Consider the following 19,233-nt stretch of genomic DNA (forward strand, 5'->3'; position numbering starts at 1 on the left):
AGCGCACGATGCTTAAGAGTAAATCTAATAAGTGCTGGGGACTATTTGCATTGGCGAATTAATACAGGTTTGGTCCAGCAGTGAGGGTTTGAATTGAATTGAATTGAATTGAATTTCTTTGTCATTTTCTTCACACGCACTCGAAATCTAAGGGAATCAAAATGGCGTTTCTCACTATCCCACGCGTAGACAAGCAGCGTTCAAACAATCGAGTGCACAGGCCCAACAGGAACATATCCTAAACTCTGAGGTCAAGAGCATATAGCTTCAGGCTTTGAGCTTAAAGGTGATCTGGGACAGATTCAAGGTTAACTGTGTCTGTGTGCAGGTGACAGGGGATTTGATGTGTGGTTGACATTAAAGTCTGAGAACAATCATTCCTAAATATTTCCTGCTGTGCACAAAAAAGAGGGTTTACAGTCGTATCCCTAAATGCGCGTCCGTCATGTCGGACAGCGGACCGATCCGACATAAATTTTCTTCTGTCCTGACCTGCAGACCACCAGTCTGTGTCTGAACACAGTTCATGCACTGCTGATTCTACAGGCTCCTCTCCTGAAAGGTTCTGACGGCTGCTCTCTGTAACGTAACCCCCGAAAAAAAGGACGCTTTTTATTAAAAAAGGTTCACATGAGCTGTCTCTTAAATCAAAGAGGGTTCGGTAAAGACGTGGCCCAGAACCAGACAGCCCATAAGCTCCCAGGGGCTGAACGTTGCAAACGCGCGCTGACGAGATTCTCAGGGACGCGTTCGAAGTTTGTGCTTGGCCTCAGATGTGCGGGGAGGCGACGCAAGGCAAGACAGCACGCGTGTTTCACAGATAATGGCGGCGTTATTGGTCTTTGCTCTTAACGCCTGTCTGATCCGGCGCCAAATTGCCCCCCCCAAATGCCAGGCTGGTGATATAAGGTGCTGCTTGTTTGGCTGAAAGCAGAGGGTGGCTGAGCGCGTGGATAAATCCTTGTGTTTTTTTTTTTCCTCGGGGGGGTTCGGAGGGGTGCGTGTCTCCGGAAGAACTACAGGATGGTTTCTGTTCAGATTCCCCCCTTGAGCTCTGCCAGCTCTGTCTTGACAAGGATCTGGGAAAAGTTTTGCTGCCTTTAAACAAACAAGCGTGGGGGGGGGGGGGGGGAAAGTGACATTTCACGATGATGTTGCTCCTCATTACAATGACGCCATTCCCAGGAGGCTGTTTCCCGTTGGAGAGCACAGAATAGATCATTCGTGCATGGCCGCGCATTGCTTCCTCAACTATAAGAAAGGATAAAAGTCATATATTTCTACGGGCTTCGCCCCGTTTGCTCTGATGGGAGTCGTCACACGCTCTCTGTCCATACAGGCTGTGACATACCAAAGCAGCAGCGGCGGTGGTGGATTCGGAGGGGGGGGGGGGGTTCCAGCGCTGCTGGTTCAAATATCTTTTCCCCCAGATCAATAAATCTCTGCCAGTGAATGACTTACAGTGAAATGGTGAGGAGGGGGGGCTTTGGGAGGGAGCCGTTTGCATTTTCATTGAGTCTTGTTGTTTTCTGAAGCGTTCTCCGCTCCACTCTGGAAAGGTCAATGGGAAACGGCCGGTGTCTGCTTTATCTGCATGAGCCAACTCTCAAGTTCAGCCAAGTAAGAAATGAGATTATCTTTAAAGAAGTGCGAGGAGGTGGCCTTTGAGGCTCATTCGCCGGCGTATTAAGGTCTCCGGGGGTGGAATCAGCCCAAAACTGTTGTAAAAATAACTGTTTTTTTCCATTTGCTGCCGCCGCTCAACGCTGCCGCTGACAGAGTCAGTGAATAGAGTTGCGGATATTAATCTTCTCCATTACAGCTGTGTCGTGGGTGGGGGGGTCGGCACGGCCCTCTCAGGTGAAACCGCTCATTAACTTCTTCCGCTCCGAGCTGCGATATTGGGAAGCGACAGCAGCAGGATGGACGGCTGCCAGTTCACCTCCTGCAACAAACCTCCTGAAACGACCCCCCCCCCCCCCCCTCCCCCAAGAACGGCTCTTCCACCAGTACAGCTGACATTAACTGGATCCCACCATCACACGCTAAATCAAGGAGCCGCGGCGTCCTTGTAGCATCAGAAAAACACAAAGGGATGAACTCAGCACATGTGTATCGCGCTTCTAAGGAGCTGCTCCGCGAGGCCAAACTGCTGATGACAGGCTGCAGAGCGAGCAGATGTTGCTGCCTTCTGGCCCGGCGCCGATGTTCCGTTCCACTAACTGCTCCCGTGTCTCCGGAGATTTGGCACTGTACGACCTGCTCCCTCTGCCTCTGGATCCAGGTGAGGGAGCAGCGCGGATACAAAGGGCGGCGGCGGCGGTGGCGGCGTGTTTATTACAGTTAAAGGAAACGTGACTCTCCTGCGTTTTCAGATCACAGAATCTGATGTGAAAGTCCGAAACGTTAAACGGGGAGATTTGAGGTTTCTTTGAGGGATTTGGAGAAGAAAGGTAATCCTGCGCGACCGTCCCTGTGAAGCCAAGCCATCAATCATCATGGTCGTCTTTAATGTCTCCACACACTCTCGACATTGCGTTCCGAAGGCGTCACGTGACAATACTGGAACTGTGTACACGTGTAATTGAAGGACGCCTGGACTCCTCTCCCGAGATGAAAATTGCGTTTGCCCTTCAGATGTTTCCATTAGAGCCCCGAAAGGCGTGAACCTCATAATTTCTGTGAGGGCCAGATGTTCCACATCGGGGATGCAGCCACGTGGAGGAGTTATGAGTTGATCCTGGGATGTATGCTCCGAACGCACTGGCGAGAAAATCTGGTTCAACAGGAGGCAGTTCCACACTCCCCAATCTGACGAGATCCATAATTCATGAGGAAATCTTCAAATGTTCTTTGTAGTCTTAGAGGAACCCGACAGAAAGCCCCAGACAAGGTCAGGGAGGCTGGTTAGGAAACAACAAATGGACCCTGAACTGCTGGATATCTGCTGTTTTCTCCGCTTACGGAGACGGAGCCAAGTGCTGCCGAGGATGGAACCCCACTGGCACGAGTCGCTGAGAAGAGTAAAGGAGGATACAAATTCTGTTATTTATAGGTTTGGCTCTTCTTATCTGTCATAATCACAATAATCATCCTGCGTGTGCCGTCACAATCTGCTGCCTCCATTCCTATTATTCAATTAATCACTGCTTTATTAATTACTCAAAGGACCACACTTTAATCCTGTTTCGCTAAAGACTATTTGATTAAAATGTGCCCGTCGGAGATGATGTAGTTAGCTATCTGCTAGCCAGCCGACGCTATCCAAATGTGACTGTTGTCGCCTGAGCTTGTGCTAACAATAGCCCTGGAATGGCTTTAAAGGCCTGATCTGTTGTGGTTAATTTTTAATGAAATGTGCTCTGTTGGATTTTATGTAACAGTCTGACATTACACTTTTATCTCCGGAGGGACGCGTAGCTACTTAGCTTTTATTTCTCCCGTGTGACAAGCTTGTGCAAATTAAGAGGAGTCGAGCTGACAGGTGGAAGCAGCGGAGAGCAGCAGCTTTTTTTGGAGGCCCACAAGATTTTTCCAGGCTTCTTTGAACCATCGCTCTCAACTCCTTAATATTATTATTATTACTATTATTATTATTAGTAGTAGTAGTAGTAGTAGTAGAAGTAGTAGTAGTAGTAGTAGTAGTAGTAACTGTGCAGAAGGGACACATAAGTGGCTTATGGACCATCATGTATTCGCAGGTGGGGTTTTGGTTCTTTTAAACGCAACCGTTTAGTGATTTCCCCAGACAGAAAAATAATTATAAGAGCAACCCAACTTTTTTGGGGATTTTTTTGGATTTCGGCAAACATACCAAAGGTTTAATTAGAATTTTAGTGAGAAATCTTTTCCATCATGGAGCAGGATGCTCTCGTTCCATCAGGGGTCCCTCTAGACCACCTCCAGAGTTTGGGTTGTAAATTACTGTCAACTCAAACAACCTTTGCTCAGAGGGATATTACAAGACGTTATAATCATTTCTCCAGCAGTAGTTTTAATATATTTATTGATTTTGATGCATTGGAGTTGAACTTTAATCTCAGAAGATCCTGGAATGTCTTGAATTGTACTTCAGCTTTTTTTTTTATTTGTGCCGCTGTGCTCGTTTCTAACCTTGATTAATGTTCGTGCTGGTTTGGTGATATTGCGGTCTTAACCAAGACGTTGTACTGCCTACTCGAACAGCCTTTGGCTATATTCCAGCATCAGCAGGAGCTCTGGCTAACAGACGCTAACAGTACTTACACATTACTGCTCTCTACACTTGCTGCCCACCTGCAGGAGGTTGTTGGAAAGGTTTGGTTTCAGGCACGTGCAATGTGCCTTTTTAAAATTCAAAAGCCAAGTTTGTTTTACGAATAATTTAGCGCTTAATGACCTCAAACCAGCAAACCTGGAGCCAATTCCAACAGCTAACAGAAGCTAAGTGGGCTACATCCTGACATTAGCAGCACGAGTCGCAAATTAGATGTTGAATTCCGCCAATAAAGGTAGATTAACCTCACAGCCCTTTTGTAAAAACAAAATAGAACCCCAAAGACAGCCGTTGTTTGTACTTAAAATGAAACCACGGACAAATGTTACGCTCGACTACATCGCAAACTGGCGCTAGCTCATGCAGACCGGATAATTTATTTTTATTTTTTCAATCTCTGACATGTTCAAGTGAGTCTCCTTGTTACTACGCCCCCTGTTTCCCTCCACAGGCATAAAGGGGGGGAAAGCTCATGTAAAAAGTGAAACTGTATCCTTTCCACTGTAAAGAGAGATGATTGCGTATCAAGTTGGTTGGCTGAAGTGTACCGGTATAACTCCTGTGTGGCGAGAGGAGCATTTTTCTTCCTTACCAATGGAAGAGTAAGTCAGGTTTATGACTATGGGGAGCAGAGGGTGGCCTTTATTTCCCTGAGAAGAGTCATTATTATTGCCTTGCAAATTTATGGCTCGCTTCTAGAGAGAACCAACCAGCAGTGCGCCTGTCATTGCTCTCGCCATCTTATGCATTATTGATAAGGCCATGGTCCCATCATCCATTGTGGCGTCTCACCATAACTCAGCCGAAAACACACAAGGAAGACGCATCGGCCAAGTCTCCTCTGTTCTCTGCAGTCAAACCACCGTTACAGATTCAAGACTTTAGACTTAGATCACAGCCGTGTCTGTCCGGGCCTGAAAATCACCCCCCACCCCCCCTCGCCGCCATCGTTTCGGCAGCACGTCAAATGCTGCATATTGGCGGCTGCCAACACGGCCTACACGGTCGCCCCCCCCCCATCGACGCCAGGTTCATGTGTGTATGAAATGTGATAACGGACGCCGTGGATGATCTGATGGATGGAGGCGCTTCGGCGCCTCAAACAAACCCGCCACACAAACGATCATTAAGTCTGATCCAATTAGCGAGCCACAATAAACGCCGGCTATTAGTCCAATACCCGGCAGTTCGGTAGGGACATAATTGCTAATATTCTGCAAAGATAAGAGGCAGCAGCAACAAAGACTTCCCTCCCGCGACTCCGTCCTTCACCTGGACCTGAATGGTTTGTCTGTTCAAGAACAGAACCGATGGAAAGGGGGGGGGGGCGCAAGAACAGCATCAAGGCCGGCCGCCTTTATGAAAATTTCTATTTAATCATGTGGATTAGCTGGGAAACTGGGACTGCGGACAGGATCCACGCACTTTTAATCAGCCGTGTTTTATTTGGTTTCCTCCCACACGTGATAACCCGACCCGTCTCTTTCCTCCGGAGTTCCTCTCGCTGAAGGACCCTTCAGACCGGCAGCAATCATCCTATTTAGACGGCGGAGAGGTGGGTTTTCAACAGGTACCGCGGCTGAGGCTGGGGTCAATCTCATTAGCTTGTTTTATTCCGCTGTATTTTTTTTCCGTTATCTAAACACCCTTTTAAAAGGTGAAGAATGACACGGATCATGATGGGAGCGGTTGTGATATAAAGCCTGGATCGCCGCCGCTGCCAACGAGCAAAACACTGAGCTGCAACAGTGAAGGCAGATAAAGACTTAACAAATTTGTTTATTAGGTTCCCACTTTCTGAAGCTCAGCCAATCCATCAGAAACCAAACGACCTTATGAATACATTACAATATATTACAGCTGACTGACTGCAGCGCAGTCGTTTTGTGAGTTGTGCTGTTTGTCATTCTGTTGCGTAAGTTCCCATTTCGCCGCATTACAAAGGTACAAATTGCAGCAGCGGCTGAATCTCTGGAAACACATGTCGACGGACTCTTTAAAATTAAGTTTTTAACGTGGGAGACTGATGGAAATTTACCGCCCTTCCCTCGGAGTGGCGCCTACATCCTGGGGGAACCAATGCTTTCTCGGTCCGGTCTGGCCGGGGAAACGACCGAAAACGCACCGACTGATATCACGCCGATGGACTCGCCTATAGAACGTTTGCCTGATTCCGATCACCCAGAGTGTGGTGCCATTTCAGCTCAGGCTTCCTTCCCTTTTATGGCTCCCTGTAAAGAGTTCAGTATTATGTAGCGTCACACCCACACCAGCGAACTCCTGTTGAACAAGTGTCAAGGCCAGAGAGTTCCGAGTGGTCAGATCCACCAATCACCACGTTTCCGTGCAAAGTGCAAAGGTTTAAAGCCGGTTTTCCAGCAGCGCGCTCTCTCTAACTCATTGTGTTGCTTGATTTTCATGTTGTTGCTAATAATAAAATGCCCTTTTTCACTGATTGTTGACGGCGCTGCCTAACACGGTGTAAATGAAGGTTGATGGCCCTCATGCTGACTTTCTTTGTTACCCCTTGTGTATAAAAATATCAGTCAATTTCAAATTTTGGTAGATTTTAAAACTGTTCACTGAAAAAAAACAGGCTGCCGCCAACAACTGCAATTGTTTTTTTTGTCACGTAACGAAGTCAATGAGATTGGTTTTAAATGAGATTAGCTTCATTAATCCTCATTAAGCCTTGAACCCCAGCATAATTCTGACGCTACTCAGGGGTTAAGAGCACCGACGCTGGTAGAACATCCACCCATTTCTGTTAACCACCATCCTAATCAGGGTAATTGATTCTGGCCTGTGGGAGGAAACCAGTCGGTTTGGAGGAAAGCAGCACAGGTAGCTGGAGGGCGAGCAAACAGCACGCGGAGAAGCAGGAGCTGGAATCAACCAGGGAACCTCGTTGCTGGGGGGCGAATGTGCTGATCATTAACTTGTGGAATCTTTTCTGCATCGCACCAAGTGTCTTCAGTGTGGTGAATCACATTTACAGAAACTGGTTTGACTGGTTTAGCAGAGCTGAGGTGACCCAGAATACCCCGGCGTGCCCTCCGCCCAATAGTGACAACAGCCTGGTGAGATTTAAGGGACCAAATAGGGAAAATTGAGAAATTCAGCTGCTCAAACTCCCTTTTTTCTGTCTGGGAAAATCACTAAAGAATACAGATACCTAAAAAACAGGGTGCAACCTGGTATCTCTGTGCCGCTATTGACTTTTAAAGTGTTTCTGAATGTCACAAAGTAAAAACAAGCCAAGCGTTGATGCTTTGTTTGCCCCACATGAAGGCATCCAGTTTCCTTTGTCGTTTTCGGCAGAAGGAACCAATTGGATTCCCTTTAAATACCTTTTATTGACTTGTCCATATGGTTTATGTTTTTTTTTAAAAAGGCCCCTGCTCTATTAAGGACAGGAATGGGAATTTAATCGCACACCTTTGTGAGCAGGAGCAGCGAGGACAGTCGACAGCCTCGTCACGTCGGCTCAGGTCTCCGAAGAGTCCGTCCTTGAAACACAAAGAACCCACAATGACACTGACTCAATTCAGCCACTCAAGCCAGCGCATCTAAAACCTTTTGAGCTCCGACAACAACCGCGGCGGGCCCTCGGTATCAAATTAGCCATGAACGCCTCCCACGTTTCCAGACGCAGCCGTTGCCTTCGCGGCTCACTCCTCGCTGACGCTTTTGGCTAGGTTTAGCGATACAATAAACGAGTACGGTCCTGCCAAAATTGCTTAAACGACATGATTTAGCCACAGTCCTCGGAAGCGCCGGCGTCCTGATGCGTAATTACACAGATGTTGGGAGTGAAACAGGTAGTGAACGCAGCTTTTCACTTGATATGTGCCATCATGTTTCATCCCGCTTTTCATTTTGAGGGCGAGCACAAGCGGATACGCCTCAGTTGCTCTTATAATTATTTCTGCTTCCCTCCTCTTTTCCGGGGCCTGCCTCTCTGTCACAGCCTGACTCTCGCTTGGCTGTCGATCCCCCCAGGAGGCGATGCTGCCATACCTGTCTCAGGTGTCTGCACGTGGGGGTCGCTGGCTGTCCGAGAGTCAATACACTCCGGAACGGAGCTGAGGAATTAAATGAGACCCTGCCGCGCTATCGCTCGGATCGATTTGGTTACCAGAGTGTGCCGTCCTGATGGACTGATCACACAGCTCATTTGCTTTCTACCATTTGGGCGCACGCTTTCATCAGACTTTGTTTTCCTCATTTGCTCCTTTCAGATCTTCAGTCAGGACTGTCCGCACGGCTCTGGCACTCTAGTAATAGATTATAATCCACAGGATAATCCTTGGATTCTCCCTGTAATATGTGCGCAACAGCGCCATCGTCCCCGGACGTGCATGAGTCGGCGGTTGCCTGCGTTGGCCAGATAATGCCGAACAAAGGCTGTAATGGGCAGCAGACGGTCTCGGACAAAGGCCGGGTGTGTTTGGAGTGGCAGATTAAGGATATTGGTGAGGAGGCTGTGCGACGTCAGCTCTGAGAAGTGGGGTAAATGTGCATTTGCACGATAATTCACACTTTCTTCTTGCGCTCGACGTCAGCCGGCTTTCAGTTCTCCCCAGATTGGTAATTATGGGAGCGTAATCTCATAAAGTCGTCTGCTTTGAGACTGCGTTTCTCTTCAAGGCAGGAGTCAAGAGTCAGGAGTTTAAATGCCTCTTGTCTAAGATGGGGGGGGGGGGGGGGTGTCTCTTTATTAAGGCTCTGCTGGCTTCCATTTATTTTTTTGAGATGTCCAGCAGAAGCAACCAGAATTCTAAACCATCTCTGCCTTCCAGACATTAACACCCAGGTGGGATGTTCTTCCCATTCAGCTCCATTACAGATCATAACGATTCAGGCTCCCCCCTGCTTTTCATTTGATTTTTCATTTAATATCTTTTTACACACACCTGTTACAAGGTCTGGGAGAATAACTGGCCAATGTGAACACAAACAGAAGGGAACTGGCGCGATAAACCTGACAGAGATTTATCTCCTGCATCTGCAGCCGCTCCCGGCTTCCATAAGCTTTGTTTGCACTTCCATTGTTCAGGTGTTCCGCTGAAAAACCTGCCCGGGAACGTCAGGCGGCAGCAGCAGATCCTCACATTTTCCCATACGGGCATTAAAACGTCCGTGTCAGCAGAGAGCCGTCACGCTGAAGAACATGGTTGTCATGGCACCATTAAAGGCTGAAGAGCAGGATCTGAGGCAGCTAGAGGTTTTAAGCACTCAATTATTTACCTTCCAAACGGCAGGTTTTTGTTTTTATTTTAATTAAATTTGACTCGAGTTGACAGGAAATGTTGCCATGAAAGTCACCCCCCCCCCCCCCCCCCCCAAAAAAATGAATAAAGATACCAGAAAAATCCAGAAACAAAGACGAAGACTGAAAATATTCAAATACACCGAGATATATTCAGCATATTTAACTATTCATTAGTTTCCTTGCATTTTTTGGTGCTTTTATTGTGAGTTTCCTCTGAACTTCAGTCTATTACAGGCGTAAACAGAAGATGCGAAGGGTGAACGAAAGAAGTTCTGTACGAGTAAAAGTTTTCTCCTCTTCATCGCAGCCGAGTCCCTTCAGAATTAAAAAGAAATACCATATTCAGGCTGTATATCAAAATCCAATACTCTCACCCTTATTTTTCCTGCTTCAGAAGTTGGTTGCTTGCGTGGGGAAATAAATCAGTGTTTAAAAACATATCGGAGAGATACAGGCGATTTTACGCTCCGCAGATATCCGAGCGGCCTCCGTCGATGCTAGCTGTTGGCAAACAGTATTGATTTTGGGCGTCGAGGTACATGTTGTTTCTGCCGCGTGATCCCATCATCGGGAGCCATCGGGAAGATGCTGCTGGATGTTCCTTCTTTTCCAGAACTGAATCCCTCAGCGTTCCCCGGTGCGACATGTTTCGCCATGGCTCCTTCATGGATTTAAAATCATTAATTCATAAAAAAAACATGTGACCTGTGCTGCCTCTCGGCGCTAATCTGAGACCAGCGATGTGTCGATAACGGCTATCGTCCACAGGGCTGATGAATAAACTCCAAAGTCTCTGGAATTCACATTATGCTGCCCTCCTCTGAGTGTAAACACTGCAAAGACAGATTAGTTCTGCTCCTGCGGGGAGAGATTAGCGGAGAGATTAGCAAAGACGATGGATTAAAACGACAGTATTACCCCCTTTTTTTCCTTCCTTCTGAAACTGAACTCGGGGTTCATCCTCGAACCTGCTGAATACATTGTGTCACAGCGGGGCGGCAGCAATCAGAGGGATTCAAACTTGATTCCTGACCCGGTTAAACCCAGATCTGCTGATGTTTAACCCAGTGATGGTGGTAGATGAATCGGGATCGGCCACTGACGGACGGCTGCGCTCTCACTCACCATCGCTTCATAACCTGTATCACTAATAATTTAATGGGATTTTTCTGTGTGGATGTTGTGGGATGTCAAAACCGATCCGAATCAAATCAACTGAAATTTTCCTTTAAGTGGAATCAATTCCGTACATTTGGATCTGTGTTCTTTAAAGTGATGTTCAGATGTTACCTAAACAACCATATTGATTTGCCCACTATTTTCATCCATCTGTCAACGGGGTCGATATGAACGGCTCGTTTAGGCGTGCATCGGGAAATATGGGAGTTTTCCTTTAGTGGCTGAAGCACGACTGTCGAGGCCTCGACACCAAAACTTCTAGTCTGGATCCTGCTGCCGGTGCGTCCTCAGGAAATTGTGGAATTTAAAGCACGTGGGAATTGTGTGCCGTTGTTCGGTGTCTATTGTCACACTGGCGTCGCTGACACATTTCTGTCAGGTGGGGGTTTTTTTTCCTGCTTTTGTGTACAAGAATGATAAAAGCTCATCGGTGAAGGATGCAGAACTGAGCTGCAGAGCTCCAGCAAACTCAAACAAAGCACTTAGATACTTACGTTCACAAAATGGACGTCTTTTAAAGCTGCAGAAGTTCCCATCATCCTCTTGTGCTGGCATGTCGAGGTATTGCCTCCTAAACTTTCAGCCCTCTGATCATCCACCTACAGGCTCAGATTGGTTCTCCAGACACTGTGTGATGTGACATCAGGATCTGGACGCAAAACATACTTAAAGCAGCTAAAACCTCCAACGTATCCTAGCCTGTAGCTATAATATCATCAAATGAAGCTTCAGGTTTCAGCCTTAACGTATTTAACAGTTTCTACACCACAGTGGAGTTCAGATTTCACTGCATTAATCTACTCTTTTATCATATGACGCTTCATTCAGACTCGAGCAGCAACAAGCAGCTGAAGCCGTCGTTCGGGTGTGTTGTGCTGTGTTTCTAGTGCCATCTAGTGGCCAAGAACAGTTCTGAGCCGGTTTGCTGGTTTGGTCAGACTGTTGGTGCTTCGAAGCAAAGTTTTATTCAGCCGCTAAAAAAAGCAGAAGGGAACCATCACAGTTTATGGATGCATTAGAACAACAACAAAAAAACAGCATCTCTATGCAAATGAATGAGGAGAGACCATCACAGCTGCAGGCGCCCATTAGTGTAACTGTATAATAACGTATAGTACATCAAACAACTTAAAATACCCAGTTTGAGCTACCGATATGTCGCAATAAGAGTGCAGTGGAGTGTTTCCTCCACCACCGTGTTAGCGTTTTATTTCTCCCCCTTCTCACAAGTCCTCATCGACACAGGTGGAAGCGCTCTCTGCTCCTCATCCAGCTTCTTGTAGTTGTAGTAATGCATAATGAAGAAAAATATGCCAGGCACCAGCATGATGACTCCACACGCATAGTACATGTATTTGTAGTCCCCGAAGGTATCCACCAACGCTCCTGAAAGGGAACCCAGACATGTCAATGCTCGCCATTTTTTTCTCATGCATTTTTAACCTCAAGCGCTTTTACTAACCTGCTATTGGAGGCCCGAGAAGAACCGGGCCACACTCGATAATGGTGACCAGTCCCACTGCGATGGAGAAGCGCTGGGCTCCCACAAGGTCCATGAGAACTTCAAACAGCAGCGCGCAGACCATCCCGAACGCAACCCCAAAGAAGATGGAGTAGACAACCAGGCCTGTGTATCCAGAAGCCAGAGGGCACAGGAGATGGCACAAGCCATTGCACACCACTGAAAAACTGAAAAAGTACTGGATCCTTGGCCTTATCCACTTGGTGTTGCCTAAGAGGCCAGTTGCCGGCCTGACAAACATGTCTACCAGAGCAAAAATGGAGAGCAAGAAGGCGGCAGAATATTCATCAATGCCCATATCTTTGGCGTACGGCGCCAGGAAGACCACAGGCGCAAAGAACCCAAAGAACATGACCACGTTCCCGGCCAGGTAGATGAGGAAACCCCGGTGTTTAAAAAGGGAGATGTCAAAGAACCTTTGCAGGCAGCCTTGTTCCTTGTCGCTTTGGCTGTCTTTGGTCAGGAGTTTATCTGTGTTCTGCTCGGCCTCTTCTCGCTCTGACGGGCTTTTCTGCTGCGCTTCGCCGTTCTGTTGCATTTTGACCGGTCTCATCAGGCTTCCAGCCACACAGCAGTTGAGCACGATGGCCGACAGGATGCGGAAGCTTCCTCTCCAACCGTACGTATCGTAGAGGAACTGGTTGAGAGGAGCCAGGGTGGAGAGGATCACCGGGCTGCCCGTCATGGCCAGCCCGTTGGCCAGCGGCCTCTTGACATGGAAGTATTTCCCTATGATGGTCAGGGCCGGCTGCAGGTTAAAGGCCAGGCCGAAACCTGGAGAAACGTAGGAAGACACCTCGTTATAGCCAATCCCAGACCTGAACACAATCATTGACATCTTTTTGTAGGAAAATATGTCAATCCTAATTTTGCTTTCAACGACATGAGACAATGGTTGTTCACGTTGGAGGCTGATCAAACTAAAGAGCCGGTGTTGTTCTGCTACACATTTACACGTTTGGCACCACTGCACTGATATTTTCGGTTTTATTCTATTCCTGCCGCCCCCCTCCGCTTGAAGGGGGTGTTTTCCACAGCGGAGGAGGTGAAGAATCTTTGTAGGTTAAAGTTCAGCGACTCTGCGCTTAAAGGAAGTCTGAGCTTTACTGGCTGCTCTCAGATGTAATCATGAGGTTTGGCTTAAATCCAAACATGTTGAGAATTAGTGAAGCATTTTTCACAGGGTCATGGTTACTATAGCGACATTCGTGTAAAAGCCCATGTTTTCCTGGGTAATCTTCAGTGAGCAGCACATGAGTAGCTCTGCTCATGGAAAACCCCAACAAATCCGCTCTGATGATGATGTTTACCTGAAATGATTCCAACGCAGAGGTAGAGATGTATGATAGAGGTGCCGAAGGAAGCCAGCATCATTCCGGCACTGACCATGAGCCCGCCGACCATCACCACAGGTCTGCTGCCATAGCGATTCACAAGTATGCTGCTCAAGGGTCCTGGGCGGAGGGGAGAAGAATGGAGAGACCTCAGCGCCTGCTGCCCTTCCAAGTTTGTTGCCCCGCCGCTGGTTTCCACTCACCTCCTGCGTACATGGCAGCGAGCATGACAGAGGAAACCCAGGCGATCTGGCTGTAGGAGACCGAGAAATATTCCTGGATCTCCTTGTAGTAGATGGTGAGGGACTTGGGAAAGGCGTAGGAGAATCCGATGGAGATGAACGCGCCCAAGACGACGGCCCAGCCCCAGCCTCCGTCTGGTGGCGTGTAGCCTAGGTTACCTGCTGCTGCGGGGGGCATGGTCACCTTCGGTGGCTGGACGGAGGAGACGGATGAAAACGTGAAGAGGCAGTGATAGACAAGAGCGATTCCTGATGCACAGATCCTATATGTCAGCAGACCTCACCTCTGCTCAGTGCTCCTGTGTTTCCCAGCTGTTGTACTGGGGCTGCGGCTCTCTCCCACAGAGAAGCGCCGCTCTAAGGCCTTTGATCTGACCGCACGTGGTCGTCGCCCCAGAACAATAGTGGCCGATGCAGAAGGAAAGCAATCCTAAAGATAATATAGAGAAGCTAAAGCCCACTGCACCACTGCTGCAGGAAGAGGCAGGCTGCACTTACTTTTTAATAACTTCCAAAGCGTGTGTGTGTGTGTGTGTGTGTGTGTGTGTGTGTGTGTGTGTGTGCTACAGAGATCATTTGAAAGGGATTCTCAAAGTCTCAGACCATGACTGCCCTCACAAGGCTTCCCCAGGAGGACCCCTACACACACACACGCACACACACACACACACACACACACACACACACACACCCCAACCTGATGTTTATGCAGCTGTACACTGGGAATTGACCTCCTTTTACTATTAAGTTTAAGTTGTTAAATGAAATTAGCCATTAACTGGATCAGTTGATTATGGCCGACCAGTCACGCTGGTGGTCTACTTTAGCTTTAGTCACAGCTCACGTGTGTCCCCTCTTGGGTCTATCGTGATACCTCTGATGCTCCGACACCCAGCAGGGATGTGCAGAAACGGCATTGATGAGCGTAAGAATGAAGGTGTTTCTCTTTCTGGAAAAATCCTCCTGAATTCTTATAGAACGGCTCCTTTCCTGTGGCTCCAGCTCTGCCTGGAGCCCCTCACCTTAAAGGCGTATGTTCACTAAACAAATAATTGTTCTCTTTTTCCTGTAGGATACAAAAAGTCAGATCCAGGAAATGTTTGTTAGTGAAACTGGGCGGGCGGGGGCCCCCGCCAGCTTTACCATTATAGCCGAGGCCACGTGCTTTGAAGGCTTTTTCTCCCCCACAAACTTTGTTTTTCCTGCATATTCTTTGATAACTCTGAACATGTGTGGCGTCACGGAGGCAGACGACACAGTTCCCATGGAAACAGAACACAAATTCAGTGGTTTATTTTCCATTGTTTGGGTCGCTTGTAAATCTCAGGAACATTTAAGGGTTAATCGCTGCTGTTCGAAGTGCCGCCGTGTTTAACATTGATGGCCTGAGCTCGTTTTTCAAAGTCGGGGACAAAGTCAAATGTATTTTTAAAGCTCGCTGAGCAGAGGCTGAACATTTAATAGAGAATAAGTGACATCCCGTTAAAGGAAGTGCAATTAACCTGCGCAACCATGTCAACGGGGATTAAATGGCAAAGAACACGGACCTTCAGTCAGAAATGCATCACCTCTGCTGTGTCGGTGCAGAAAACGTCAGAAACAGAAGCTGTTTCCTCAAACCCAACCAAAGCACAGCCGCGGCGGTGCCGCCCAGGCCCACGCCACCCCACTTTCACTGCTAATTAGATTCATTTTAGTCCCAGTGTGAGGTTCTGCTACGTCCGATGTCCCCCCAGACAGGCTTTATATCATGACGGTTGGCTCCTCCTGCATTCTACCAAAGGATAGAAAACTATTTTAGAACTTACATTTACATCCGTGGGTCCGAATACACGCAGTACTGTGATTGAGTAACTTCTTGTTGGCCTCGCATTCCAAGAATCAAGTGTCCTCTGTTGTATTTCTGTTTCTGACTGAAGACAATCGGTGATATATCAGTGATACTGAGGCCGATTGAAATACAATGTAGCACAGCCAGAGTGCAGTATCTTGGCTTTGAACAAAGTTCTGTTAACTTTTGATCACTGATCAAAGGTATCAACCTTTGATCATTCTTCAAACTATGTCCTGGAGGTCCCACCTCTGGGGTAATCTCACTGAAGCCACAGACAGCGCACAAGAACCACGCCAACGAGGGAAAGGTCGACAAACAAAGGCCCGCTGTAACAAGCTATGAGAAAGAGCCAACACCCAAAGGAGACCATGAAAATGGATTTCAAAAAGAATTTGGTGTCTTTGTTGTTAGAAAATAGGAACAAAGATACAACATTAGAAAAATAAACCTGGAAGAATCTGCACCGCTGCTGGCCACTGACTAAATATAGGCTCTGACAGTCTCCTTCATTTTCCATTCTAACATCACATGTCCCTGCTTTTAAAGTTCATTGCAAACTCCTTCTACCTCTGTTTATGTTGCATTTTTTTAGTTGTTTCATTTCATTTCTTTGTTTCTTTTGGGTCACTCTTGAATTATGTTCTTGCTTTCGCAAAATGTTTATTTCAGTTTAATATTATTATCTTGTTATTTATATTAAACTGATATGGGCCTAAATTCAGAAATTGAATTGAATTTTTTTTTCCACCGAAGGACGAACTATTAATAAGTTGAAAACCTCACGGCGTTTTGGCCTGGAAAAGAGCAGCAGAGTGAGACCTCCTGTACGCACCGTAGCCTCACCACGCCTCCTGCCATGGCGCTCTTCCGCCAGTTGTTATTAAATCTACTCATTTAAAATCCAGTTTAAATCGTCTCAATCTTGTCAAGTAAGCAGACGTGATTAAAGTAATTCATGTTTGTGGGAGGAAACTCCATCACCTGTTGAAAACCTTCTTCAGGTGACCTTTGCCGGCGTTATTAAACATGTTGTGTAACGTGACCGGCTGTCTTCCTGGTCGCTGGACGCGTCGCATTAAATCGGGCTCAAGAAAGCAACATTGCGTCATTCTCCTATCTATATGCATCTATAGGTAAACAGAATATACAGTCATGTATAGTCGGGCACTTGGATTTTCCCGGATATGTGGTTTAACCAGATTGAGCAGCGTCAGCTGGCCAAGAGTGGCTCCAGCACTGTGCAGACATCAGCATCGGACCTTCGACTCTGAATCTACGCAGGTCAAAGTGAGTTATCAGCTTTTCTTTTTTTTAAAAAACAACACTTTAATTACTCAGTCTTGTGCACGTCTTTTCTAATTAGCAATGTGTGACGGGTAACGTCAATAACACGTCATCCCTCCACGAACGCCGCTTGTGTGTGTCGAAATGTTCGATTAAGATGCTTTAGATAAACCACGCACTCTATTTTGCGGTTATTTAAGGTTTATTTTAATTTTCATGAACATAATATCTAGTGTGAATGGAGCCATGCTGTGCGCAAGAGCTCCCAAAGATGTTTTATATGGGAAGAGCACTCACACGGTCGGAAGCATGGTGTGCGTCAACTTAGTTAAAATGTCACAAAGTGTTGAAAAACATATTCCGTCATTTTTTGGGGGTGCGGGTTGCTCTTTCTTTAGAATGTTTACCTGTCAAGAAGGATAATTCACTTCAAACCTCGTTATTAAGTACAGCAGTTGAACACGAGTCGACATGTGACTTTATCTAATGGTGCATAACGGGGTGAAAAATCCTGCGTTAATGCTGAAGTATAAATCAAATTAATAACAAATTAGTATCACCTCAAAAGCTGTGACCTCCGGAGGGTACAGAACCGGGCCAGTAGTTTATCCTGTTCGGCGCAACTGAACTTCAGCTCAACAGCTGAACCGGTTGGCGGCACAGACACGAACCGTTGTTGGGAATGTCACACTCCACTTACCATAAAAGGGGCCCCTCAGCTCCCGCTAACGCAACAATGTAACTTAATTTATGACAACGTGACTTCCGAAATAATTACAGTCTGGAAGAGAAACGAGAATCCTGAAGAAGGCTGCAGCTGTTGGACCTTCTTCAATAACTTCTCCTGAGGAGATATTGAACTATTGACCACAGTTTTCAGTTTAAAGAATGCTGCTGTTGTTGCGTTTATGTGTCGCAGTGGTGTAAAGGGTTAGGTATGTCGCTCAGGTTAGCACCTTTGGTCCTGGATCCAAACTATTTGGCCTTTGACCTTGACTGAAAGGTAACTGTCTCTGCCTTTCTTAAATATTGCTCAACATTAATGATGCGCTCCCGCCTGAGGCGACGCTGGATCTCTATGCCCTGAAGAAGAATTCTACTAATTCTAGATCTGCTTTTTCTGCTCTTGGCAGGACATTGATATTGACTCTTGGATTTGAATGAGGAAAACTGGTTTGATCAGTAATGATCTGTGCTGTGTCAGGTGCTGTATGATGGACTGTGTCCAATATGTGTCGCCGAGATCCGCTTCCTTCAGTTGGTGCAGAGAAATATTAAGCCCGGGAGGGTGAATTTCGTTGATATCTCACTGGCTGGTTACGATGGAGCCAAACACGGTAACGTCAGCTATGAGATGGCCATGGAGGTGATGCACGTGATCGACGAGAAAGAGCAGGTGAGTGAGCAGGTCCTGCAATATTTAGCAGAGTTTGGGTGGTTTTTTTAACCAGTGTTCTGATGGAGTGCAACCTTCTGTGTGCTAACAGGTCCACCGGGGGGTCCCTGCCTTCGCAGTGATGTACAACGCGGTGGGCCTCGGCTGGCTCGGCCGCTTGATGATGTCGGCCCCCGTGAGGCCTCTGATGGACCAGGCTTATGCCGTTTTTGCAAGGAATCGCCTGAAGTGGACGGGACGCGGAGAGGAGTGCAGCAAAGGACGCTGTGAAAAGAGAACACGCTGAATATGGACTGTATCAAAGTTCCTCATGAATAATTACATCGGAAATATAACGGTACACACGTTATCACAACCACTGAACCAAATCATCAGAAGAGCTGTAAAAACATAATGTGATTAAAACAAAGGTATTGTTCCTAGTATTGTTATTACTAATTTTATGCAGTATTCAACCATTGTAAAGGCTTTAGTGGGTTAAAAAGAAGCATGAAAAGCTGCAGAAGGCAGAATAAAACACGGTTGTAAATGGGAACAGGAAATCTCTGAAGCCAAATACAAACAATTTCCTGACGATGGACAGAAATCCAGTAGAACTCGGAGGTATAAAATGTCCCAAAGTTGCCACTAGATGTCAACATGAGCCTGAAACGGCTGTGGCTGGAGGCGGCTGGTGACGTCATCGTTTCGCTTTTATTGGTATAACTTTTCAATAGCACTACTTCTATAAAGTAGGCAGAAAATACTACCACTAGTTAAATTTACTGCAGATTTAGTAGTGATATTTTTTTTAAAGATCATCTAGGCTCCATTAATCCTCATTAATCAATAACGATATCGGAACCCTGCACGTGTCGGATATCAACACATCCTCGTGGGCCTGTAAACAGATCCTGCATGTGCGCACAGGTG

The 19,233-nt window shown here is 46.8% G+C and overlaps 2 protein-coding genes across 8 annotated transcripts; one reads left to right on the plus strand and one right to left on the minus strand.

Moving 5' to 3' along the window:
* Window positions 1-11,630: 11,630 nt before the first annotated feature.
* On the minus strand, window positions 11,631-17,623 carry slc16a7 (solute carrier family 16 member 7). Of its 4 annotated transcripts, none has more exons than XM_029834093.1 (6): window positions 17,486-17,623; window positions 14,092-14,237; window positions 13,769-14,000; window positions 13,542-13,685; window positions 12,172-13,005; window positions 11,631-12,095 (listed from the first exon to the last, which is right to left on the minus strand). In XM_029834093.1, exons 3-6 carry the CDS (start codon window positions 13,983-13,985, stop codon window positions 11,917-11,919), a joined length of 1,374 nt encoding a protein of 457 aa, XP_029689953.1. In that variant the 5' UTR covers window positions 13,986-14,000; window positions 14,092-14,237; window positions 17,486-17,623; the 3' UTR covers window positions 11,631-11,916. The 4 variants fall into 4 exon arrangements, with proteins under 4 accessions (XP_029689953.1, XP_029689954.1, XP_003963548.2 ...); XM_029834094.1 differs by lacking the exon at window positions 17,486-17,623 and adding an exon at window positions 15,616-15,707; XM_003963499.3 differs by lacking the exon at window positions 14,092-14,237 and having other exon boundaries at window positions 17,486-17,622.
* Window positions 16,423-18,744, plus strand: LOC105416287 (uncharacterized protein At5g50100, chloroplastic-like). Of its 4 annotated transcripts, none has more exons than XM_011602674.2 (4): window positions 16,423-16,570; window positions 16,775-16,928; window positions 18,130-18,321; window positions 18,413-18,744. In XM_011602674.2, exons 2-4 carry the CDS (start codon window positions 16,794-16,796, stop codon window positions 18,605-18,607), a joined length of 522 nt encoding a protein of 173 aa, XP_011600976.2. In that variant the 5' UTR covers window positions 16,423-16,570; window positions 16,775-16,793; the 3' UTR covers window positions 18,608-18,744. The 4 variants fall into 4 exon arrangements, with proteins under 4 accessions (XP_011600976.2, XP_011600975.2, XP_011600974.2 ...); XM_011602673.2 differs by having other exon boundaries at window positions 16,449-16,642; XM_011602675.2 differs by having other exon boundaries at window positions 16,463-16,570; window positions 16,643-16,928.
* Window positions 18,745-19,233: the final 489 nt, after the last annotated feature.

Source organism: Takifugu rubripes, chromosome 3, assembly GCF_901000725.2.
Source record: "Takifugu rubripes chromosome 3, fTakRub1.2, whole genome shotgun sequence".
Taxonomy (NCBI): Eukaryota; Metazoa; Chordata; class Actinopteri; order Tetraodontiformes; family Tetraodontidae; genus Takifugu; species Takifugu rubripes.

Coding starts and splice junctions, on each gene's coding strand:
- slc16a7 (XM_029834093.1), bottom strand. CDS start 13,985: ATGCCCCCCGCAGCAGCAGGTAACCTAGGCTACACGCCACCAGACGGA. Junction 13,686..13,768: donor CGCTGCCATGTACGCAGGAG/GTGAGTGGAAAC, acceptor CCCTCCGCCCAG/GACCCTTGAGCAGCATACTT. Junction 13,006..13,541: donor CTGCGTTGGAATCATTTCAG/GTAAACATCATC, acceptor ACGTTTCTCCAG/GTTTCGGCCTGGCCTTTAAC.
- LOC105416287 (XM_011602674.2), top strand. CDS start 16,794: ATGTATAGTCGGGCACTTGGATTTTCCCGGATATGTGGTTTAACCAGA. Junction 16,929..18,129: donor CTGAATCTACGCAGGTCAAA/GTGAGTTATCAG, acceptor GTGCTGTGTCAG/GTGCTGTATGATGGACTGTG. Junction 18,322..18,412: donor TGATCGACGAGAAAGAGCAG/GTGAGTGAGCAG, acceptor GTGTGCTAACAG/GTCCACCGGGGGGTCCCTGC.